The sequence below is a fragment of the Grammomys surdaster genome, unplaced genomic scaffold (assembly GCF_004785775.1).
Source record: "Grammomys surdaster isolate TR1022 unplaced genomic scaffold, NIH_TR_1.0 165, whole genome shotgun sequence".
NCBI lineage: Eukaryota > Metazoa > Chordata > Mammalia > Rodentia > Muridae > Grammomys > Grammomys surdaster.
Genome location: NW_021604613.1, coordinates 11,931,291 through 11,952,873, shown reverse-complemented (window position 1 = coordinate 11,952,873; position 21,583 = coordinate 11,931,291). Strand labels below are relative to the sequence as shown.

At 44.1% G+C, this 21,583-nt stretch overlaps 1 protein-coding gene across 1 annotated transcript in view; it reads right to left on the bottom strand.

Moving 5' to 3' along the window:
* The window catches only part of Aox1 (aldehyde oxidase 1), a 72,984-nt gene that overhangs the window by 11,100 nt on the left and 40,301 nt on the right, over positions 1-21,583 (bottom strand). The window contains exons 17-27 of the mRNA XM_028765575.1: positions 21,013-21,182; positions 20,594-20,708; positions 19,167-19,289; positions 16,220-16,316; positions 13,472-13,596; positions 12,047-12,180; positions 11,157-11,244; positions 8,013-8,099; positions 7,385-7,576; positions 5,378-5,605; positions 1,014-1,109 (exon numbers count right to left, since the gene is read on the bottom strand). Coding sequence (XP_028621408.1) covers positions 1,014-1,109; positions 5,378-5,605; positions 7,385-7,576; positions 8,013-8,099; positions 11,157-11,244; positions 12,047-12,180; positions 13,472-13,596; positions 16,220-16,316; positions 19,167-19,289; positions 20,594-20,708; positions 21,013-21,182 — 1,455 coding nt within the window. The remainder of the gene's footprint in view (positions 1-1,013; positions 1,110-5,377; positions 5,606-7,384; positions 7,577-8,012; positions 8,100-11,156; positions 11,245-12,046; positions 12,181-13,471; positions 13,597-16,219; positions 16,317-19,166; positions 19,290-20,593; positions 20,709-21,012; positions 21,183-21,583) is intronic.

The window sequence follows — 21,583 nt, the reverse complement described above, 5'->3', positions numbered from 1 at the left end:
GGTTTTCAGGAAAGCAACTAGACAGAGCGCACACGCTCTCAACATTAGTTCTTTGGCTTAAGTAAGAAATCACTGAACTCTCACTGAAAAGTTGTCACCAGACGACTCTAAAGTATTAGCAGCATAAAACCAAAACCAAAACAAATCTTTCACATCCCAAGGCCCTATAATTTAAAAACATCTAAATTACATCATTGGATTTGCTTTCATTCACCTGGCAAATTATCTAATTTTTTTCAATAATCATCAAATTAAATGTTAGTTTGGGGTAAAATGCTACAGATACTTTATGGAAAACAATTTAATGATATGTGTCAAGTAATTCCAAATACTCGTACCACATGATCCAGGAAACAATCACTGGGAGGACCATGTGTTCTTTTGAGGGCTATTCATTGACTTGTTCAATAACTGGGATGATAGGCAGGCACACCATGCCTGGCAAATGTTAGGATTTTGCACTGTCAGGAAGCAGTGGTCATTCTTTGTAAAGCCAGTTGAAAAAAACACGACAAGGAACAAACTTACACCAGCAACATCTTGGCAATTTTTATTGGAAGAGAATCAGACAAAATAGAAGGACTCTAAAGTAGAACTGCTATAAACACTGGCTATAGATATCAAGTCTGATTTATGTTATTGATTGTTCAGAGTCCTTAATATAAAAAGGGCAAGAAACATTGCAATCCATCAGAATTTACACATCTTTTCACTACCCAGCAAAAACTCAGAAAAGGATACTTCAGTTGTCAATATATCCAAATGGAAGCAGAAAACAAACATGAACCTTCTTTAGCAATAAAACAAGCTTGTCTTTTGGCATATGCTTTTCTGGCATTCAGTAATAAAGTAGACTTGTTTACCCTGTTTTTGCTAATAGCTTAACGTTTAAGCTGTCAAACTGACAGGCTCCTACCCATTTATTTTGGGACAGAGAAATAATGCTCACAGTCTTCTCTCATGAACACACCTGTGAAGATGTAACCAACAGAACCCAGAGCTTATATTCTTACCTGAATCATTTTAGTGTGGACACCCTGCCCCATCTCAATCCCACCATGAGACACCAGTGCAGAGCCATCGAGATAAATGTGAACCAGGGCAGCTGCCTGAGGAGAGGATGAAAAGAGACGACTCAGAGCGGTACTCTGACCAGTCACTGCAACTAAAACACCTTCAGGGATTTATAAAGATAAGAAAGATCTGTAGAACATTCTGGTAATAAGGTAATTTCCACTCTTTAAACCTAAAATTCTACCAAGACTCTACTACTCATATTTGTAAGCAGCCCTAGTCGGTCAGAGTTCAGGAACTGCAATTTGGTCAGATAAACCCACTCAAAGGACTGTTTTCCTAGATCAATTCTTTGCCCACTTTCATATCCACTTGTGACCTGTGGACCACACCTGGAGAACTGCCTCTTTATTCAGCATCCAAAGGTGTGCATTACTCCAGTGAATACACTGAAATCACCACCATCTGAAGGAAGATATATTGACGGTGAATGCAATCTCCGTTTTCCTGGTTCAGAAAATAAGGATAGCCTGTATCTGAGGGCAAAGGCTCATGTACCCAGTGCCCAGATAGTCTCAGGATATCAAGCCATAGTAGTATCTAAGAGCCCTGCAGAGATGTGACAGAGTCAGCTTTCATGATTCCTGGAGACACCATTTCATGTTCCTAGCATTTCTTCCCCAAAAAAGATAAACAGCAGTATCCTCTTCAGAGAGCACAGAACTGGCTGCCCTGCACTGTGGTACCAGATGTGGCAGTCACATCTGGGCTTCACTCTACTACATTTCACTGTACTCTGGTAGGGACACACCCTGAGCCTCCTTTTGAATTGGACACAATGTCTTAGATGTACTATGCACTTGATGTGTTTGATACATAAACTTGTTAGACCAGTGACTCGATTTATTCCATAAGTTTACAGGTTCTATATTTTTCCTCGTTAGCTCTGGTGAATGTGGGTGGAACACAGAGGTACGCTTATTATGTGTGACTAAGCTACAATTACACTGGATTTCATATGTTCTCCTTTGTATGAGCCCGCTGGTGACGGCATTCTGCCTGCTGGTCCAGGGCAGGGTTTTTATCAGAGGTTGCTGAGTAATTTGTTCCACGCAGTGTTGTAAACTCCTCTAGCCATTAAAAATGTCAAATTTGGTTCCATTAATTGGCACCACTGCATGGTTTGCTCTCAGCACCACAGTAGATAATTCTACAAAGCTCCAGCTATAAAACTGGCACAACTGAGCTGAGCCAGATGGTTCTCCAATATAGAGGACTCATTGGCTTGACGAGAAGTTAGCTGTAACCTTAAGAGCCCCTAAATGCCTTAGCCATGCAACATCTGGGCCCTACTCTATGCCACTGTGATAAGCCCTGGACACACAGGGTTAACGATCTACCATCTGCATCCTTCAGGGTTCAAGACTAGAAATGGAAGAATCTACAGATGAGGTGCATCTGAACTGTTGAGCAGTGGGTGAGAATTGCTTATGCTGGGGAAGGCAGCATGAGACAAGAAAGACATGGATCTGGGGTTCTGAGCGCTGAGGTCAAATCTTTGTTCTGCCACTTGCTAACAACCTAGGTCCTCTTCAACCTAGGTGTGCATACATACACATTTAAACAAAGTATTTCCACACATAGACCTGAAAAGTTGATCTCCCCAGGGACAGGGAGAGGAAGATATCCATGCCCTTAAATACCCCTAATTAGGAAACAGCACCTTAAGATACAAATCCCTATGCCCCCCTCCCTGCTGCCTTTTTCCAGAAAGCATTTGGATGAGATCAAGGCCAGCAGGCAGACAAACACCACCAGACCCAGCCTTCCAGGGATCATCCCTAGATCCCTCCCCTGTTTTGCTGCAGAACAAGCATTCTGGATGTGCCTTCCAGCAGCATTCTGTGTGTGACAGATCCCAACCCTTCCACTCAGCCCTAAGTGAAGCTTTTGAGCACAAAGGGTCCACATGGAGACTTTATAGCTCTCAGGATGAAGCTGCAGTGCTAACCCTTTCCTCCTCTCTCCTCAGGTCAGCTGACTTCCACCTCACTTCCAGTCATACAGTGCTTTGAGGAGAAGAATCTCCAGAGCTGCCTGGACCGGAGGGTACCTTGATCTAAATACTACCAACTGTGGAGCAGTGCAGGGAGTTTTTGAAACTGCCTGAACTTTAGTGTTCTCACTGTGAAAATGAAAACACAAATTTTATAGGTTTTTCCTAAGGGTGGAATGAAATAAAATCTAAAGATTTGTTTTAATTTTTATGTGTATGTGTGTGTATGACAGACACACACTGAACACCATATACCACACGCATACTTGTGCACATGCACTTGTGTGCGCACACACACACATGCACACACACTCAGGGACCTGGAGGGGACAGAAGAGGTTGCTAGATCTCCTGCAACTGAGTTACAGGCAGCTGTGTGCTGAACAGCTTAGTTTTTGGGGATTGAACCCCTTCCTCTGCAAGAGTAGCAAAACCTCCTCACTGCTTGCTCAGCCAGCTCTCAGATTTCCCCGAGAGGAAATCTAGACAGACTTACAGCTCAGTGGGTAACTGATAACTAGTTTTCGAACTACCTTTTGAGATAGGTCTGGTGGAGGAGACATTGTACCACGGGCACCATTACCTACAGGCAGTCTACCCATACCTCTGACCTTCAACCCAGGATTCAACAGGATCCATGCTGTTCTCTGTGCACCTGTCTGCTCTTGGACAGACGGCCTGGCTGATCTCTAGGCTAGCTGCCAGCTAGGTAGCAATACATTTATCCCCCACAATTCACTGTTCACAAATCGTTTTCCCAGTATTAGTTTTTTCTTCCCTTTCTTTTCAATAATTGTGCTTCTGTCCTCAACCACACCTCTTGAGTATCTCCCTCGTCTGAGAAAATCTTGGGCAGATGGCTAAGTGGCTTTGTGTTCAATTTCATTTGTGCAACCAGGCAAGGAATGAGAGGCTCCAACAAGACAGCCATGTATAACTGTCCTCTGTGCCTTCATGTACCTACTTTAAGTTGTCTGCAAAGGATGCAGGCTCTAAGGTTGATACCAAGCTCAGCTGGGTTGGTTAGGTATAAGGATAAAGCTGGGGAGAGAGGAAGGGCCTTCCTAACAAGTGCTCATGGTCTTCATACAGCATAACAACAATGAATCCCCATTTCACAGATCCACTCACTCCTGGTTATTCCTCTAGGAGACACATCCAAACATGGAGGAAACATCAAGTGATGTGAGCGTTCTGCTGAGTCTCCGTGTGTGCGCCTCCGTGTGTGCGTCTCCGTGTGTGCATCTGTGTATGCATCTCTGTGTGTGCGTCTCCGTGTGTGAGTCTCCGTGTGTGAGTCTCTGTGTGTGTGTCTCTGTGTGTGTGTCTCCGTGTGTGTGTCTCCGTGTGTGTGTCTCTGTGTGTGTGTCTCTGTGTGTGCATTTGTGTATGCATCTCTGTGTGTGCGTCTCCGTGTGTGTGTCTCCATGTGTGCGTCTCCGTGTGTGTGTCTCTGTGTGTGCATTTGTGTATGCATCTCTGTGTGTGTGTCTCTGTGTATGCATCTCTGTGTGTGCATCTGTGTGTGTGTGCATCTCTGTGTGTGTATCTCTGTGTATGTGTATCTGTGTATGTGTGTGCACCTGTGTGGGGGGGGCAATACACACATGTATGTATAAAAACTTAGATAAGGGGTCTGCATCACTGTTCCACAGTAAGTTAGGATACAGCAGCCCCTCACAAGGTATTACACACAAATTTCATTCAAAAACAGAGGCAAAAACCAAGTAGGATTTAGTAGCTAAGCAAAGACTTACTTAGTCAGCTAAAGAAACCACAGCAACAGCACCCAGTCTTCCCTCTTAACAGTTATGAAGAGAACAAACTCCAAAGACTTTGTTCAAAAAGTTGAATAATTTACTTTTCCAGGTTTAGTTTACCCTACCTAGCAAGGAAGCCACACACTCAGTGCCCCACAACTTCCCATTTCATGTCTAGACACACTGAGTCACACAGCTGGAACAGAGTCTCAGAGGCCTTCTGCGCCTGTCTCTTACATGAACATCTGGGACTCAGAAAATAGTTATCTCAGCTTCTTAGCACCAGAGCCAGGAATAAACCACAGGTCCTCCCGCCCCATTTCCCACCCAGAATGTTTCTATCTAACTGTTAAAATACCCTCAGGTTGTGCAGAGGAGTTCTTGTGTCCTAAAGTAATACAGGTTTTGCCATGCACAACCTGGGTGGGGTTTAACAGCTGGGCAGGGGTATCATATGGCTAATTCAACTTGGGGGAAGTTTCCTTGACACCCTTGATTCCCCAGGCTTCTGCCAGGTGACATTCCCACATGTGTTTGAAGGACTGACCTGTCCCATGGCTACTGAGCCAATACCCACAGGAAACTTCAGGGGAATCATGGCCATTCCCCTCTTCTTCCAGGAATTCTCTGCATTGAACTTTCCTACAGCTGTTTTCCTCTCAGAGTAGAAACACTTGGCCATGCACTCTCTCCAGCACTCAGGGAGGGTCTTGGCGCTGAACTCTTGCTTGTAATGGGTATTATCAACTTGTTTGTACATATTTACGATTCGAACCTATGGAAGGAGATATTAAAACATGAGAGAAGCTCAGAAGGCAAAGTCTTGTCCACCTACTGTCCTCTTCCTCCACTCTGCCCATCCTAAAAGGGTCATGCTGGGTTCTACCCAGTTATTGATAAAGGCATAGCATCCTCTTCATCCTTCACTCAGAACCCCGATGGACTATGTCAGTCTCACTTGTTTCTGTGCTGTTCCTGTGTCAGTTTATAAGGTGGAATCCTAAACATCTATTCCTGTGACTCTCAGTATGGTCCAGGTTCACTCCTGACTCTCGGTTCTTGTGAGCTAAGCAACCTGGTTTGTGTAGATGCTATGGCAAGATAGAGCTACTTACTCCCAAAGCAAACCAATAGGAATATTTGTTTAAATATAACCAATGGCTAAGGGAAAGGACAAGTGAGATTACTTTTAATTTTTTTTGAGAGTTTCATGCAGGCATATTAAGAATCTTCATTGTTTTCAGTATCTGATTCCCTCTTTCATGCCCCCTCCCTAGTCCCATGGAAACCCTTCTTCTTCCCAGAAAGCTTCCTCACCTTTGTTTTTGTGGTATGAACTACTATATATAATCGGGATCCCTGTGCAGACACAGGTGGGACGTTATTTTCTGAAGCATGGGCAACTGACTAATGGATACACCACTGAAGAAAGTGACTGCCAGCAGCCATTAACATTAGTCCCTCAAAGCAGGGCGGAGCCTCATGAGCTCTCTCCTCTAACCTCAATGGCCTGTTGGCTGGCTCAGTCTTGGGTAGATCTCACGCAGGTAGCCACAAATGAGAAGATTCTATCCCCAGATGTGCAATGCCCCATAAAGACTGTTACAGTATTCCCAGAATTGGCAACTAAGGTCTCTCAGCAGAAAGCAAAAGACACCAACTGCCTCAGTTACAGCCAGCTCCCTCTACAAGCAGATGGAGGCCATTATAAACACACATCTTTCCCAAATCACTCCCCTAGCAATTGCTCAGATCCCTATAAGAGGGAAAGTAAAACTTGATGCAACATGCCATTCTAGGGAAAGTAGATTTTTAAGAGACTATTCTGGACAGAAAGGGATGTCTTTGTGTAATTCCCCCTTTCCTTTCTGCTGCCAAACATAACAAGGGTAGAGGCTGTGGTCAGCGATGGGGACAAGGCCCACTACAAGTTCAAGAGACATAAAAAAGATAGCTCCTACCTCTGGTCTGAACTGAGGGAGCAGGAGGCCAAGGGGTGTGGTTACGAGAGGTACCGCTGCATGAAGTCCATTTGCATAAGGTGCCAAAGAGAGTACGGCATGTGAACGTGTGTGTGTGTGTGTGTGTGTGTGTGTGTGCACTTGTGCACACACTCCAATCCATGCTCTGAATTTTTAAAAATATTACTTTTATTTCATGTGCATTGGTGTTTTGCCTGCATGTTTGTCTATGTAAGGGTGTCAGATCCCCTTGGAACTGGAGTTGCAGTTGTAAACTGCAGTGTGGGTGCCGGGAATCGAACCCCAGGTCCTTTGGAAGAGCAATCAGGGCTCATAACCACTGAGCTAACTCTCTAGTCCCTCCAATTTATGTTCTTAAAACAGTGTTTCCTCAATTTGTTTTCTTTAGTGGAGTATGGGTTAGGCAAGGAGCACTACACGTGGTTACTGACTCTGTTAACTAGTCGACTGTAAGCTCAAGGACATGATTTACTCTCTGGATCTCCTCTCTAATTCTTTAACCTAATGGTCCCCATAGCCTTCCCAGCTCAGATACTCAGCATCTTTTATACATGAGACTGGAGTAGGGTTACCTGCTCAGGGGACAGGCCACATTTGATGGCCACTTCTGTGATGCAGGCTTCGGTGACCAGCCCTGCCTGAGGAAATCCAAACCCACGCAGAGCAGTGTTGGATGGAAGGTTGGTTCTGCAGGCCCAGCCTCGGCAGCGTAGGTTGGGAAACTTGTAAGCATTGTCCATCTTCAGAAGCCCCATTTCTATCACCTGAAGAAACACAGAACCAATGTGAGTGATGAACTGATGGCTTCTTTGCATTTCCTAACCATGCAGACACCTCAGAATGAAGCCAGGCTGGAAACAGTGCCTCTCTTTATTTCTCAGCAAAAAATGCCGAAAGACCTCACACACCAATTAGATACATTCTGCTGTAAGATAATTTTAAAGGATTTGAATTATTCTCAATTACTACCTTTAATTTTCAAAGCTTGGCCTAGTGCTCACATCTAGGTATGGGAAGCAGACACACAAACAAAGGCTTTCCAGAGATCTCTGAGCTCTGTCTACCTGTGATCTTCAGGAACTCTTTGCTATCCTGCAATGAGTCCTTTATTAAATGCTATGTAAAGAGTGAATATTTCCTGAGTTGAATCATTTTATGTACTACTCTCTGAAGAATGAAAACTTCCTCTAAAACACTTACCCACAGTGACTCATCCAGGGAGCACCCTGCATTGCAATAGTGCTCCACATCCAGGGCCAAGATTCTGCCGTCGTTCATGAATCCAGCCTGGGGGAGAGAACTGACTGCTGATACTGGTTCAGGAGGTCAAAGCTGGCTTATTTGTACTTTGGAAAAGCTTCATGGAGTTAGATTTGACAGCTGTTTCTTGGACACAGAGCTGACTTAGTGATACTGGGAAGACTCTATGTGATAGTCAGTGTTTAAAATTATCAGCTTGACAGATCTAGAATTGCCAATGAGCAATCCCAGGGAGGGATTGTCTTGACTGGGTTAACTGAAGCAAGAAGACCAGTCTTAACAGTGGGTGGCATCATTCCCTTGGCTTAGGTTCTAGGCTGCATCAAAAGAGAACAGAAGCTGGGCACAGCTCTCACAGCAGGTGCTCCTTAGATAAATAATCAATGCTATTTTATAATTAATATATCAATATATAACTATATAATATAATTAATCTCTTTTCCTGTCCTCACACTTCTCTCCATCAGCGACCATCGCTGCCATAGCAATGTCCTCCACAACTATGGTCCAGTCTTTTGAGTGAAGAATCATTTATGTGAAACACATTTCTGTTTCAGTGTCCTGTTTTCATTTCTCCCCCAACACTTACACAAACAAGATCATTTTCTTTCCAGAATGCTCACTGCTTCCAGACTGTTTTTCTTTTAGAAAGCTCCAGGCTGTGTTTTGTGGCCTTACTCATCATGTGATGCTAAGTTTTTCAACAAACACTATTTTATTTTATACAACAGAAGCTCTGGAGCCTGTCTGCTCCATAACGCACAACTATGTCTCAGACTCAGCTCCTTCCTGTCTGTATCCATCCTGCCTCCTGAAGGCCACCTACTCCACACTCACGCTGCTAAGGCCATCCTATCCACAGAAGTCATGTCACCCTCCTGTAAGGGTTCAAGCCCAGTCACAGCATGTGACTAGCCAACAATCTACTCAGTATTGGGGGATGGTTTTATGTACTGTGTATGCAGATGCTGATTGATGAGCCCAGAGATCTGGTCGCAGCCTGGATGTTGGCATTGCCATGATACTTAGAGCATCTCCTGTCTCAATGATGTGTAAAGATTATTTTCCATCAACTGTGATTGGTTAATAAAGAGCTGATCAGCCAGTTAACTGGGCAGAAGAGAATAGGGCAGGACTTCCCATCCCAGTCAAGGGGCCCCAGGCAAAAAGAGAGAGAAGAAGGGGAGGAGAGAGAAGGAAGGAGGATGGACCAAGAAGAGAAAGAGCAAGAGGATTAGCCATGAGGATGCCATGAGAGAGCAGCCATGAGGAGAAAGAAGAGACGTAATAGGAGGATTTGTCATGAGCAGATCATTACAGGACAGCCATGAGGACACACATGGACCAGCAAGCCAGGGCAAGACTCAGTTGCAGATAAAAGACAATGAGGCTCGGAAGCGCGCAGTTATGGAGGTTTAGAATAGGCGAGTAACTGCCCAGCATAGTGTCTGCAGCTTGTTAATACATTTATTAGGTCTCTGTGTCATGTCACTTATTCAGGAGTTAAAACAGGCTAGAATGGGCATAAAAACACCTTGTTGTCATTTGGTAACAAGTGGGGGCGGGGGTGGGGTAGAAAAGCCCCAGAATTACATCTGCAACTCGGTCTCACTCTTTTGTGTGAAGTCAAATTTAAACTCCTCATTCTGTGGCTCTAAGCCTTCTTCAGGCTGGCATCTGGGCACACAAAACTGCGTCTCCTAGCTATCCCCACAGTAAGGTGGCAAAGTCAGTCCCAAGATGTCTGAACAGAAGCAAGATCTACCACTGACAGGCTCGGCACCTGATAGATTATCTGTATCAGTATTCCCTTGTCTATTGCCTGCCGCAGAAGGCTGTGTGGAGGACTCAGGTTCCTGCACAGATTCCAATAGAACTTCTGGGGATGATGGCAGTATTCCATGTCACACAGTTATAGGAGGGCACTGTGTACTTGAAATATTGTTAATGAAGCTGAACTGCATAAACGTAGTTTAATTTTATTTTGTTAGTTTAATGCAAATTTAAATAATTGTACATATCCAGTGGTTATTGGATAGCACAGTCTAAAGGCATAAAGGTGCTATTAAAAAACAAGCCCCTGGATGACTGAAGCAAGCCCTCCCCTCCCCCAATCCATGCAAACTACAAAGCTCCTACCTGAATGAGAAGTAACAGAGTAAAGGTTTAAGATCCTGAGAGATTTGGGTTATTTTTTAAAGCCATCAGCCAGCTTTAAAATGCAAAATAATCTCTTAAAAGGCAAAAAAGATAATTATTTTCTTCTATGGAAACTTTTGTAGAAATTTCTGGGTCATAGGTTTTCACAATATGTTTGATATATTAAAAAATGAGGAACCATTTGCAAATAATTACAATTTTGTATAGCACTATTGTTATAGGAATTATTCTATTTTTACCTTTTATGTGTGAAAAGAATGGTTATCAGATCGACTCTTAGGAACACACAGTCACATGTTCTCCAATCATTCACTCTGTAAGGCTCAATTCTAGCTAGTTCTTTCTCTCAAACTGGCATCGCTGAGCAAAGCAGGAAATCTCATTGAACGGGGTGGTAATTAAACGGGAGCATAAGAAGTAGAAAATCTGACTACCATTTGTTTGGGCTGGTTTTTATGTCAATTTGACACAATCCAGAGTCATCTGAGAGAAGGGATCATCAATTGAAAAAATGTCTGCATAAGATTGGGCTGTAGGCAAGCCTGCAGGGCATTTTCTTAATTAGTGGTTGATGTGGTAGCGCCATCCTGGACTGGTGGTCTTGGGAGCTATAAAAAAGCAGGCTGAGCAGACCACGGTGGAGCTAACCTCTCCCCCCTGACCACCAAATCCTGTCCCCAGGTTCCTGCCCTGTTTAAGTTTTTGCCCTAATTGCTTTCAGTGATTAACTAAGATACGGAACTGTGTGTGAAACAAACCTCTCCTCCCTAATGGTGTTTTATCCAGCAAGGGAAACCTGACTAAGACACATTTGTTGATGTGTTTGTTGTTCTTTCCCTGTCAGGGTAGCCACACATTGCCATCTGCCCTTATGAATGCTCTAATTGCAACATGAATCTTTTCCTGGCTTGTTCTTCTGCTCACTTTATATTTTCCAAGGTAAGGATGGCGGCCCCCAGTTATTAACATGTCTTCTCCTCGTTCCAGAATGCAGCGGACTGCACGACCATGTCTGAAACAGAAAATAAAAATGAATCAATCAAACATACGAGCTAGCTGTTATTCCACAATCATATTATGCCTTCTAGGTGTGTTGGCTCCAAAGTCAATTTCCGCTGGTGAGGTTTTTAAATCCTCACTGAAAAACAGTAAGATAAATAAATGTCAACCTAACCCAAAAAACATCCACTTAATTCAAGAGAGAGGAAAGACAGGGAAAGACAGGCAGACAAACAGACACAGTCAGGGAAGTACGGGAAGAGAAAGAGAGGCTGATTGATTTTGGGAGATTAAGTGAGTTACATATCTGATTCATAAGCATATATCTCAGACCATCAATGGTAAGGACAACTCCACCCACACGGGATCTGTTGACTTTCCAAGTATTGCATATTTTATTCATTTGTTTGCTTGCTTATCTATATCTCTATCTCTCTCTGAGACGGGGTTTCTCTGCGTATCCCTGGCAGCCCTGGAATTCGCTCTGTGGACCAGACTGGTCTCTCAAACTTGCAGCGATCTTCCAGCCTCTGCCTCCCAAGCACTGAGTTGAAAGGCGTGCACCACCACTGCCTAGCCCATGTATTATAGCATTTTTACAATTGCTTTCATCATATTTTCAATGATTGGTACTTATTTTGCTTCCTGTAGAACTTGGCAACAAAAGACAAAGAAGTTTAATAAGTTGGCATCTCGCTCGAGTGCTGGTTTGTAACGTGTGATCTTAAATAGCCTTAGTCTAGATTCTTCCTCATTCCACATCCTATTATTAAGATTTCACTTTACATTCAGTTTAACAGATTTCTACCACTTACTTGCTGGCGGCGAATGCAGTGATGGCTGCCAAGATGCTGGTCTTGCCCACCTTCCCTCCAAACGCCCCGCCAACGCGCCTTACATGACACATGACCTTGTTGACTGAGAGCTTCAAGGTTGCAGCAACTATATCCTGTCGACGATAACAGTTTTCATCGATCCGGCCCATCTTCAGCAAGACTTACGGCCATCAATGTCACACTCACAATCCTAACAGGAAGCCTGTCCCCTGAGTGTCACAACTATTACACATTTTGTTTCCATGATGTTGAACATGAGACACAAGCCATGTGGTGCATATGGTTATGATAAATGACAAAAAGGAAAAGTGTCCAATACCCTTACCATCACCAACAACTATTCTCTTGGCTAGAATAACATTGCTAAAGCCACTGTTAATATGAACTAGATCTTTCCATAGTGGTGAGATAATTCTGTGCCTGCTAGAACCACAGCTAGTGTATCCTGTCCACAATAATCCCTCGAGTGATGTTTCCTGAGGCAGTAAGATGCTGTGGCCCTGAGCCTCTCTGCTTCTCAAATCCTTACTAGGTTACTGTGAACACTGGCCAATCTTCCCAGGATGTGGGTTCCTGTTTTGGTCATCCCATCTTAACCAGCTTTCAGTGAGGGGGGGCCCATTGTTACACAGCAGTTATCTGGTCCCTCTTGGTATGACTCCTTCCCCAGTGTTGCTGTTCCCGTCCTCACACTCCTCCTCTGGCTCCGTGGTACCCATCACATCCAGATCCCTTCACTTTGCTTCCACACCTTTCCCTCAATGCTTAGACCAGTTCAGACAGGCTTCATCTCCTCTCTTGCATACGAGTTGCCTGAGACACAGGATATAGGCAACAGATGTTTTTAGGAGAGACAGGTGGGTAAATGAAGGAGGAGTTTGTGCTGTGGAACTGCCAGGGATAGCCAGCCTCTCTTCCACCACCTGACCTCATTGTACTATGGAGGCAAATGAAGGCTACTTATCTTAAGGTTCTTGGGTGATTCTGACCCTTACATACTCTCCTTTCTCTTAATTCCTCCACTCATGTCACTTTTGACTTTGCTGGTTTAGTGCCTTGCCGATTCTGTTTCAATACGGTTTCCTAGCTGCTTCTTGTAAATGAGGTACTATCAGCTTCAGGGGACGGGCCTTTACCATTTTCCCTTTGTTTCTTAACAGCCAAGAGGACATAAAGAGATGTCTGCTGGTTGCATAACTGATTTAAAAGCTATGGATCCACAAGCAAAGACTTCTCTCTAATAAAAATAAAAAGCCCTCTTCTAAGTTAGGAAAGTCTAGGGTTGTTAATATCCAATTGTGCATGAGTATAAGTACTTAATATGCTGTTGCCTGTAATTGTTCTTAAACATTTTGCTGTCAGAAACCATTTAGCCATGTCCCTGCCTCAATGACCCCATGTTACCTGTATGTATCTGGGGAACTGTGTGGACACATAGATGTCAATCTCTCCATCCTCTCCTTTGGGAACAACAAGCATGCTTTGGGTTTCCATATAAAAATGTTCCTGGCCGCCTATGTGTATCTCACCTGTTACAAGAGAACACGCAGAAGTCAAATGCCAACAGAGACAGCAGGTCATTTTTCCACCCTTTGTCCTCCCTTTATCTTGCGGCACAGAAACTCCACGGACTGAACTCTATGCCACACACTGAAGGATGACAAACACCAATGTTTAGCTTTCAGCTGAAAGTAGAGTTGTAGAAGAAGCTTTTTGTCCCTGTCAATGCGTGTAGCAAGAGCCCTGAGGAAAGACGTCTGAGTTTCTGGATTCAAAATTCTGTGACAAGGAGACTTCTAGTTTCAAGATGGGGTGGAATATTGTGTTCCTCCCTGTTTCACCAATTAGATCTGTCTAATCACTTGACTGTTAAAAATAAACAGATCCAAGAAGTATGATGGTTAATTGTGCAAAATGGAGTTATTCATGTCATGTTCAACAAAAATGGCGTCAAGAGGCCACAGGAGCAAACACCAATTGTGTATACCTGTTTCAAAATGGTCTCTCAAGCTCAGTCCAAAGTGACAAGTGCCTAAGTGTAACTCATAGATATATCTTATCTACCAGATATTGAGACACACTAGTCAGAATGTGCCTGTGTTCTGCCAATGGTGTTGTCAACATCACTGGGCCTTCTTAAGACAGAACTTGGATAATCTTTTCTTCACCAGTAAACCCTAACCTTTTCCTTTGTTCTCTGGGTAAGAGAGTAGCTCTTTTCTACATGAATCTCCTATATTGCATTTCTATTTCTTGTATATTATTCCCAAAGAAATCAATTCATTATTCTGTCTGTCTCTGTGTCTCTGTCTCTCTCTCTCATTAAAAACTGACAAAAGTTCATGAAAGGCAGAGAAAAAAAGCAGAATGAGAAGGGACATAGGATACAAGTAAAGAAGCCCCACTAGTGGTTGGCTTCCAGAGTTACTGCTATTATACATCTTGTGTGTGTCAGTCTTGGTTCTAGAGAAGCCAGAAGATCTCAAAATATCCACAAGCAAGTTCTCTCTCTCTCTCTCTCTCTCTCTCTCTCTCTCTCTCTCTCTCTCCCTCTACCCCCCTCCCCTTAAGGTTCCTGGGTGATTCCGACCCTCATACACTCTCCTTTCTCTAAATTCCTCCACTCATGTCATTTTTGACTTTGCTGGTTTAGTGCCTTACCACGTCTTTTTCAATATGGTTTCCTAGCTGCTTCTTGTAAACAAGATACTATTGGCTTGAGAGGACAGGGGCCTTCCCACTTTCCCTTTGTTTCTCAACAACCAAGGGGACATCAAGAGATGCCTGTTGGTTGAATAATTGATTTAGAAGCTACGGGAAACAGCCTCATGAAAGCCAAAGGACCAGAGAAGCCTAGGAAGACAGAACCAGATACCACAGAAGGACCTGTAGCCCCACCCCTACCTGCAGAGGTTGAATGGGGAGCTGAGATTCCCAGCCCTGTCAACTATCATGAGTACACTGTCTAAAGTCTTTGTTGGGCCATGTGTGTGGTCCCAGTGAGAGAGCTGTACTTTCAACTCATGTGGCAGTAACAAGGCACCATCCCAATCCTCCTTGCACACCTGCACCGGTAAGTTCTAGAACAGAAGATGTTACTAAGAGATATACTATTATAAGACCGTATTCAAAAGATCACAGAGTCTATAACAAGTCAGTCCAAGAACCAGGAAAACATCAACTTCAGTGAAGAAAGACCAACACCAAAATGGCACTAATGTTTGGATCATCTGACACTGGGCAGCTATCATAAGAATGCTTCAACGAGAAATAATCAAAATGTGGAATCTTAACAAGAGAAAGATATAAGCATATCAAAAGGAAATTCTGCAACTGGGAGACTCAAGAGCAGAAATAATTAATGAACAAGAAAAAGAATCAATAGGCATGGTGGTACACTCTTTTAATCCCAGCACTCGGGAGGCAGAGGCAGGCGGATCTTTGAATTCTAGACTAGCCTGGTCTACAGAGCGAGTTCTAGGACAGCCAGGGATATACAGAGAAACCCTGTCTCAGGAAAAAAAAAACCTGATGATGATGATGATCATGCCAATCTCAAAAAGGTAAAAATTAGAATAAAAACCAATGAAACCATGTGCTAGGAAGAGGGAATCTGCTGCTTGAGTCACTGAAATCAAGCGTTTGAAAAGTAATGGCCAAATACTTCCCAAACTTGGAAGAAGATATAAACCTACAGATTGAAGAAGCTGAGTGACCCCAAACTGGATGAATCCGAAGAAATCCTGGGCACCGTTGAATTTCAAAACACAAAAGACGAAACTAAATGCTACCCTGAAAGCTGCCAGCACCTGCTTTAAAATTTTAAAAAAAAAAAAAAAGCCTTTCTAAGAGGACTCGATGTGTCCCCGGTAACCATGGTGACCAGAGGAAGCAGCACAAAACTTTCTCATGTAGTCACCTCAAAATTATGTACGTGGTGACAATATCCTTCAACAATGAGCAACAGGGCAGGCTGAGGAGGGATGAGAAAAGCTGTTTCTGGGCTCTCCACACTGCCTGTAGGTCTAAGGTACTCATTCTCCAGGAGCAAGATCCACTGAGGCTGTTAAATGGTTTCTAGAAGGCAAAGGAAGCCCTCGACTAGACATGCCCAGAAAGCTGCCTGCTGCTCAGTGTTGAAGAAAGTTTTACCTTCAAGAATTTGATCGACGATTTTAAATGCTTCGTCGACGTTCCCACACTCCAGCTTCCGTTCTGACTCAAAGAAGGACTTGTGTTGTATAGCTTCCTGGAAAGAGAACAGAAAAGTGAGGCAGCCTTGATCAGAAAGCCTGCCTCTGGGAGTCCCAGGTCCTGTGGGAAAATCTGGGTAACAGATTTCTCATGTGGAGTCCAGGTTCTCTCCCCCTGGCGCTGGGAAGCCAAGCTGAAAGTCAAGCTTCAGAGATTCTCCAAGGAGAAAATGCAGATGTACCCAGTAATTCTAAGCATACTGAGCCTGCTCAGAAAATACCCACTACTAGGGGATACAGAACAGAACTATTGTTTTCCAGGCTGACAATTCTCTGGGATTAATAACCCATTTCATGTAGCCAAGGCCACTTAGCTGACTCAGACCAGACAGAGTTATCTATCCATGGCCACTTCCCCACTTCCTAGTGTTTGACTATAAGCCTCTCTGAGCATCACGTGCAGGCACAAAAACAGCTTACTGTGAAATGAGACAAGGGCCCTGTGGCATAAATATCATATACACGCTAGCTAAAACCACTAATGACTGGGTCACAGGCTCTGCCTGCTAAACTCCTGCTTCTCCTTCAGGGCTCTGAGCATTTTATTTGCACAGGGCACTGGAATGACAGGGGCTGCCTGCCCTGGATTGATGGTTCACATGTGGCTTGCCTGGGCACCACAAGTCCATTTACACACTGGCTTCCCTGGTGTCCAGTTGAGAAGTACTTCAGTAGACATGGTCAGAGGCTTCGACTACAACCCAGTCTCCTACCAGCATTCTCTACCACAGGTTACCAGCCATGTGTGAAGCTGCTGGCAGTTGAGGGTTCTCCCAATTCCAGATCCCTCTGGCCACCAGAAGCCGAATAGAGGCCTCCTCTCCATGCACTTCACAGATACTCTTCTGTGATTGTGCCATTTCCTCTCTGAAGGGCTATGATCTTTGGTGGAATGTTTGCTCCATGCCCTTGGGGAGCCCTGTTAGTTTCTGGTGGGGCTGATAGTTGTCTGACCTCATAGGATTGCTGTGAGCACTTAGTGAGGTAATGTGAACCCAACTTAACACCAAGCCAAGCATGCATGCAGAGCGATGTCCCTACATTGACTATTGATCACAGATCATTGCTGCTGATGGTTACAGACAGGCTCTGAGAAGGACACTTTTTTTCACACTTGTTCCCTGAGTCTGAGTAGACTTTCTCCCTTCATAGCTCTAAGAAGCAGAAGCTGGATGAAGTCTTCAGTTACTGACGCAGATTATTTGTTTGCAGCCCCTTTTGCTGAGAACATTCTTTATACTGAATCAACAGCTCATCAGAGAGCAATGTGTGGAGAGGTGGGTGAGGCTCCCTGCGAGAGTGGGCAGGTGAGTGGGCAGGAGGGCTTAACCTCTAACCAAAATGAGAGATCACACTTTCATGCAATACCAATATTTAATGTTTTCTGGCAAGCAATTGGGTCTGTTGGTCGAGGCAGAGCTAGCAAGGAAAAGTGCTTATGTGCAACTTTAATTTGGCTGTGAAGCAAAAGAGGGGAAGTGGATATTTAGTCACTGATAAAAATTATAAACAAATATTTGATGAAGCATTCATTACTCATGCAATTCCTTTTAAAAAGTAGTTATAGCTCTAAAGCAGACATTTCAGGGAAAGGACAGACAGCATGAGATGAGAGGATGAAAGATCCAGAAAGGAGAAAGGAGATTTGGGTTGGAAACTGTCTAGAAAACAGCAATATTTCTTATTGTTGTCTTCGTGATATGATTTTATTTTAATTTGAAAACATTAAGGGAACTTTCCAGAACTAAGGGCCATGTTCCTAGGAATAACACACCACAGGAAACACACCCAAGTCCAAGTTCTCTTGGAGACACTGATCTTGGCCAACAGCTTTCTCATTTTAGGTAAGACGACCCACATAATGTACCTGTGGCACAGAAAGGCCTCTGCGGGCAAGGAGGACGCCTGACAGACCTGCTCCTGTCATCTACTGTGGCTCCCTCTCCCTTTCTGAGAGGGGCTCACCATGGAACATGGATAACGTGTACAGCCTAGAAACCTTGCTTGTTTCATTGATATTTATGCAAAGGACACAATTCAAGGGTCAAGGGGATGCCCATTGGTGAACACCACCATTTTGTGTCTTACTGCTTCTGTAACTTTTTGACTTCTGTAAAAAATTAGGAGAAAAATGCAAGGCTCCAGGGTTTGTATGTTTTTGTTGTAGTTGTTGTTGTTTAGTTGCCAAAATTCTGTAGGCATCATAGGATCCATGTCTCATGGATATTTAAGACTTGCATTAAGGAATGTTAAAGAAGTGTCTGTGGCATTTGCTACATGGCATATCTTATCAGTACCCATTGTGTACCTACAAGAGAGACTACAGATCAGAGCTATAGGACCGGTTGTGCTATCCCAGCTGCCTGGCCAGCATCCTTCTCTTTCCCCTTCCAATCCATACTAATATCTTTGTTTAGGTGTCTTCACTCTTGACAGCCCATGTACTTCATAGGAACATGCCCCACCCTCCTCTCAGTTGTGACAACAGATCTTCTGTTCATCTGGTCAGTTATTAATTCAGAGAGAGAGAGACATGAGACTGAAGTAGCCAAATAAGTGTAAATCTCAGACATGTTTGGAGAGCTGGGACAATAGTGTACCACTCATCACAAACATTAACAGAGAAACCCAAGATTCCTGGCTGCCCTGAGGTTACATGGGAGAAAACTAGTTTGTGAGCACCAGAGAGGAAACAGAAAGAACCAGTTTCCTGTGGAAACTGCTAATACGTTTTGAGCTGACGGACTCTCTGTTCGGAAGTCTATGCATCAGATCTTCCAATTCCTTTGCCGAAGCACTGTAACAGACATACCACTCCCTAAACTGTCATCAGCTTGAGCTCGTACCTCAATCGTTAGGATCAGAGGCTCCAAGTCCTGGTAAACCACCTTCACTTGCTTCGCCGCTTGCTTTGCCCGTTTCTCAGAATCTGCAATCACGGCACAGACGAGATGGCCCACGCAGTGTACCTGTGGCACAGAAAGGAGGACACACAACGGACAGACTCCTATCATTTGCTGTGGTCCTCTCTCCCATTCAGAGAGGAGTAAAGCTCTGCTTGTGTGGGGGTAGACTTCAGAGGACAGGTATCACATGCAGCCCAGAACTCTCTTGTTTAGTTAACACTTAAAGGCCATAGTTCACATTGCCTCTGCCAGCGTACACAGCCCTGCCACAGTGAGCCTGGATCTTGACTTCAGACTTGGGAGAGTCAAGTTTTCAGCCAGGGAGAGCCAGAGGTAGTGGCTATTTAAAGTGATGAAGTTCCTTTGGATAGAGAGTGGACTGAGATGCGCAGAGAACTGAGTCCTGCCTTTGTTGTGTTGCAGGATCTAGTAGCCAAAGTTGATCATTTGAAACTTTCTGCGAGTCTCTGTTAGAACAGCTCCTCTTGGTCTCACTGTCGTATGGGAAGCAGTACATGGAATATGTACATAAACTAAGCATGAGCCTGCACTGCAGGAATTGCAGTAGGGAGGGGAGCATACACACTTAGAACAAGAGGAAGGGCTGGGTCCATTAGGCCTTCTCTGGAGTGGAAGTTGTGGTGAGGGCAAGGCCCACACCTCTTTGCTGAGCTTATTTTAAAATTCCAGGGGATATATGAAAGAGTGAACGAACAATTCAGACTTCAGAGAGGGAGAGAGGACTTTCAGATTAAGAGACTAGGAATGACTTCACACTGGAGAGGCTAACTGAACTCAACTTGAGCTTGGGACACCTTGGGATTGGGTAAGCTAGAGGTGCTTGGGTGGAGGGTTCACAAATTTATCTATCAAATTTATAATTCTCTGCCCATGTATTCTTTCACACTTTTTAGCAGCATAATGTTACAACTTGACAATATAAGACATCAAAGTATCAATCTGTCTTAAAGACAGCACCTCATGTGTCCCAGGCTAGCCTCAGACTCTTTGTGTAGCTTTGTCCTTTTCCCTCTACCTCTCAAGTGCTGGATTTACAGGCATACACAACCATGTGCAGTGTATGTAGTTCTGGGGATGGATCCCAGGGCTTCCTGCACACAAGGCAAGTATGCCAACAACTGAGTCCCACCTCCAGCTCTGAAAACAGCTTACATCACCAATCAACTGTATTCAAGTGGGAAATGAATAAACTTGAGTTCATGTCTATTAGAATATTTGTGGTTTGTGATTACTGCTAAAAGAATACTGAACTCTTTGTGGTATGACAAATTAAATACTATGCCTATGAAAATACGAGGAGCCGGTAACTGGGAAAGTTGTTCAGACAGACAGCAAGAAGGCAGTACCTCATCTGTGGCCAGAAATGTCTCTGTGCCAAAGCTGTTTGCTTCCTGAAGATGACTTGCAGTAATGATGTCCACCACACCTGGCAGGCTGAGCGCTTCTGACAGATCAATAGACCTATGGGAACATATCAGACGGCTCACAGAACAGCCACACAGCCCAAAGACACTGCAAATGTGGCAGATGGAAACTAAGGACTGTCAGAGAATTAATCGCTTTGACAGTCGTCTGCCAGGCAGTGGAAGAAGCCAGGGTACCGTAAAGTTACTCATGCAAGATTTCGTGAGGAATCCTACATTTCAATGCCATTTCATCTCTAGTCTGGGTGCCCGTTAGCCTCCATTCACCCTGCTCTTCCTTGACAGGACAGAGTCAGAGAGCAGAGAGAATCTTCTTCCTACCTGTGCGGGAGGACACTTACACAATCTTAGCGTGTGCTCTTGAACTCGTTACAAAAGTCAGGAAAAGCTCCTGGTCTACCGCAGGCATGTCGTCACAGTAGACGGCCTCACCAGTGGCATGCTTAATACCAGAGAGGTGCATGATGGGACGCCCAATTGGGTCCTGAGGAAGCTGCGCTGGGTCTACATTCTGTTTAGTGAAGAATCAACATATAACTCATATTTCTACAGAGATCATCGTAGGAATAATCACAGAATGTATGTCTCCCACCAGAAGGTAGCTGTGTAAACTCATGCTTAAGCCAGAATACTTTTGAGTGTGAAAATAGTCACTCATTTTCACTACTCCAGACAGCTTATGAGAACAATTTGGCAGTCAAATTGAAATGTATAAGCTGGGCGATGGTGGCGCACGCCTTTAATCCCAGCCCTTGGGAGGCAGAGGCAGGCGAATTTCTGAGTTCAAGGCCAGCCTGGTGTACAGAGTGAGCTCCAGGACAGCCAGGGCTACACAGAGAAACCCTGTCTCGAAAAACCAAAAATAAAATAAAATAAAATAAAATAAAATAAAATAAAATAAAATAAAATAAA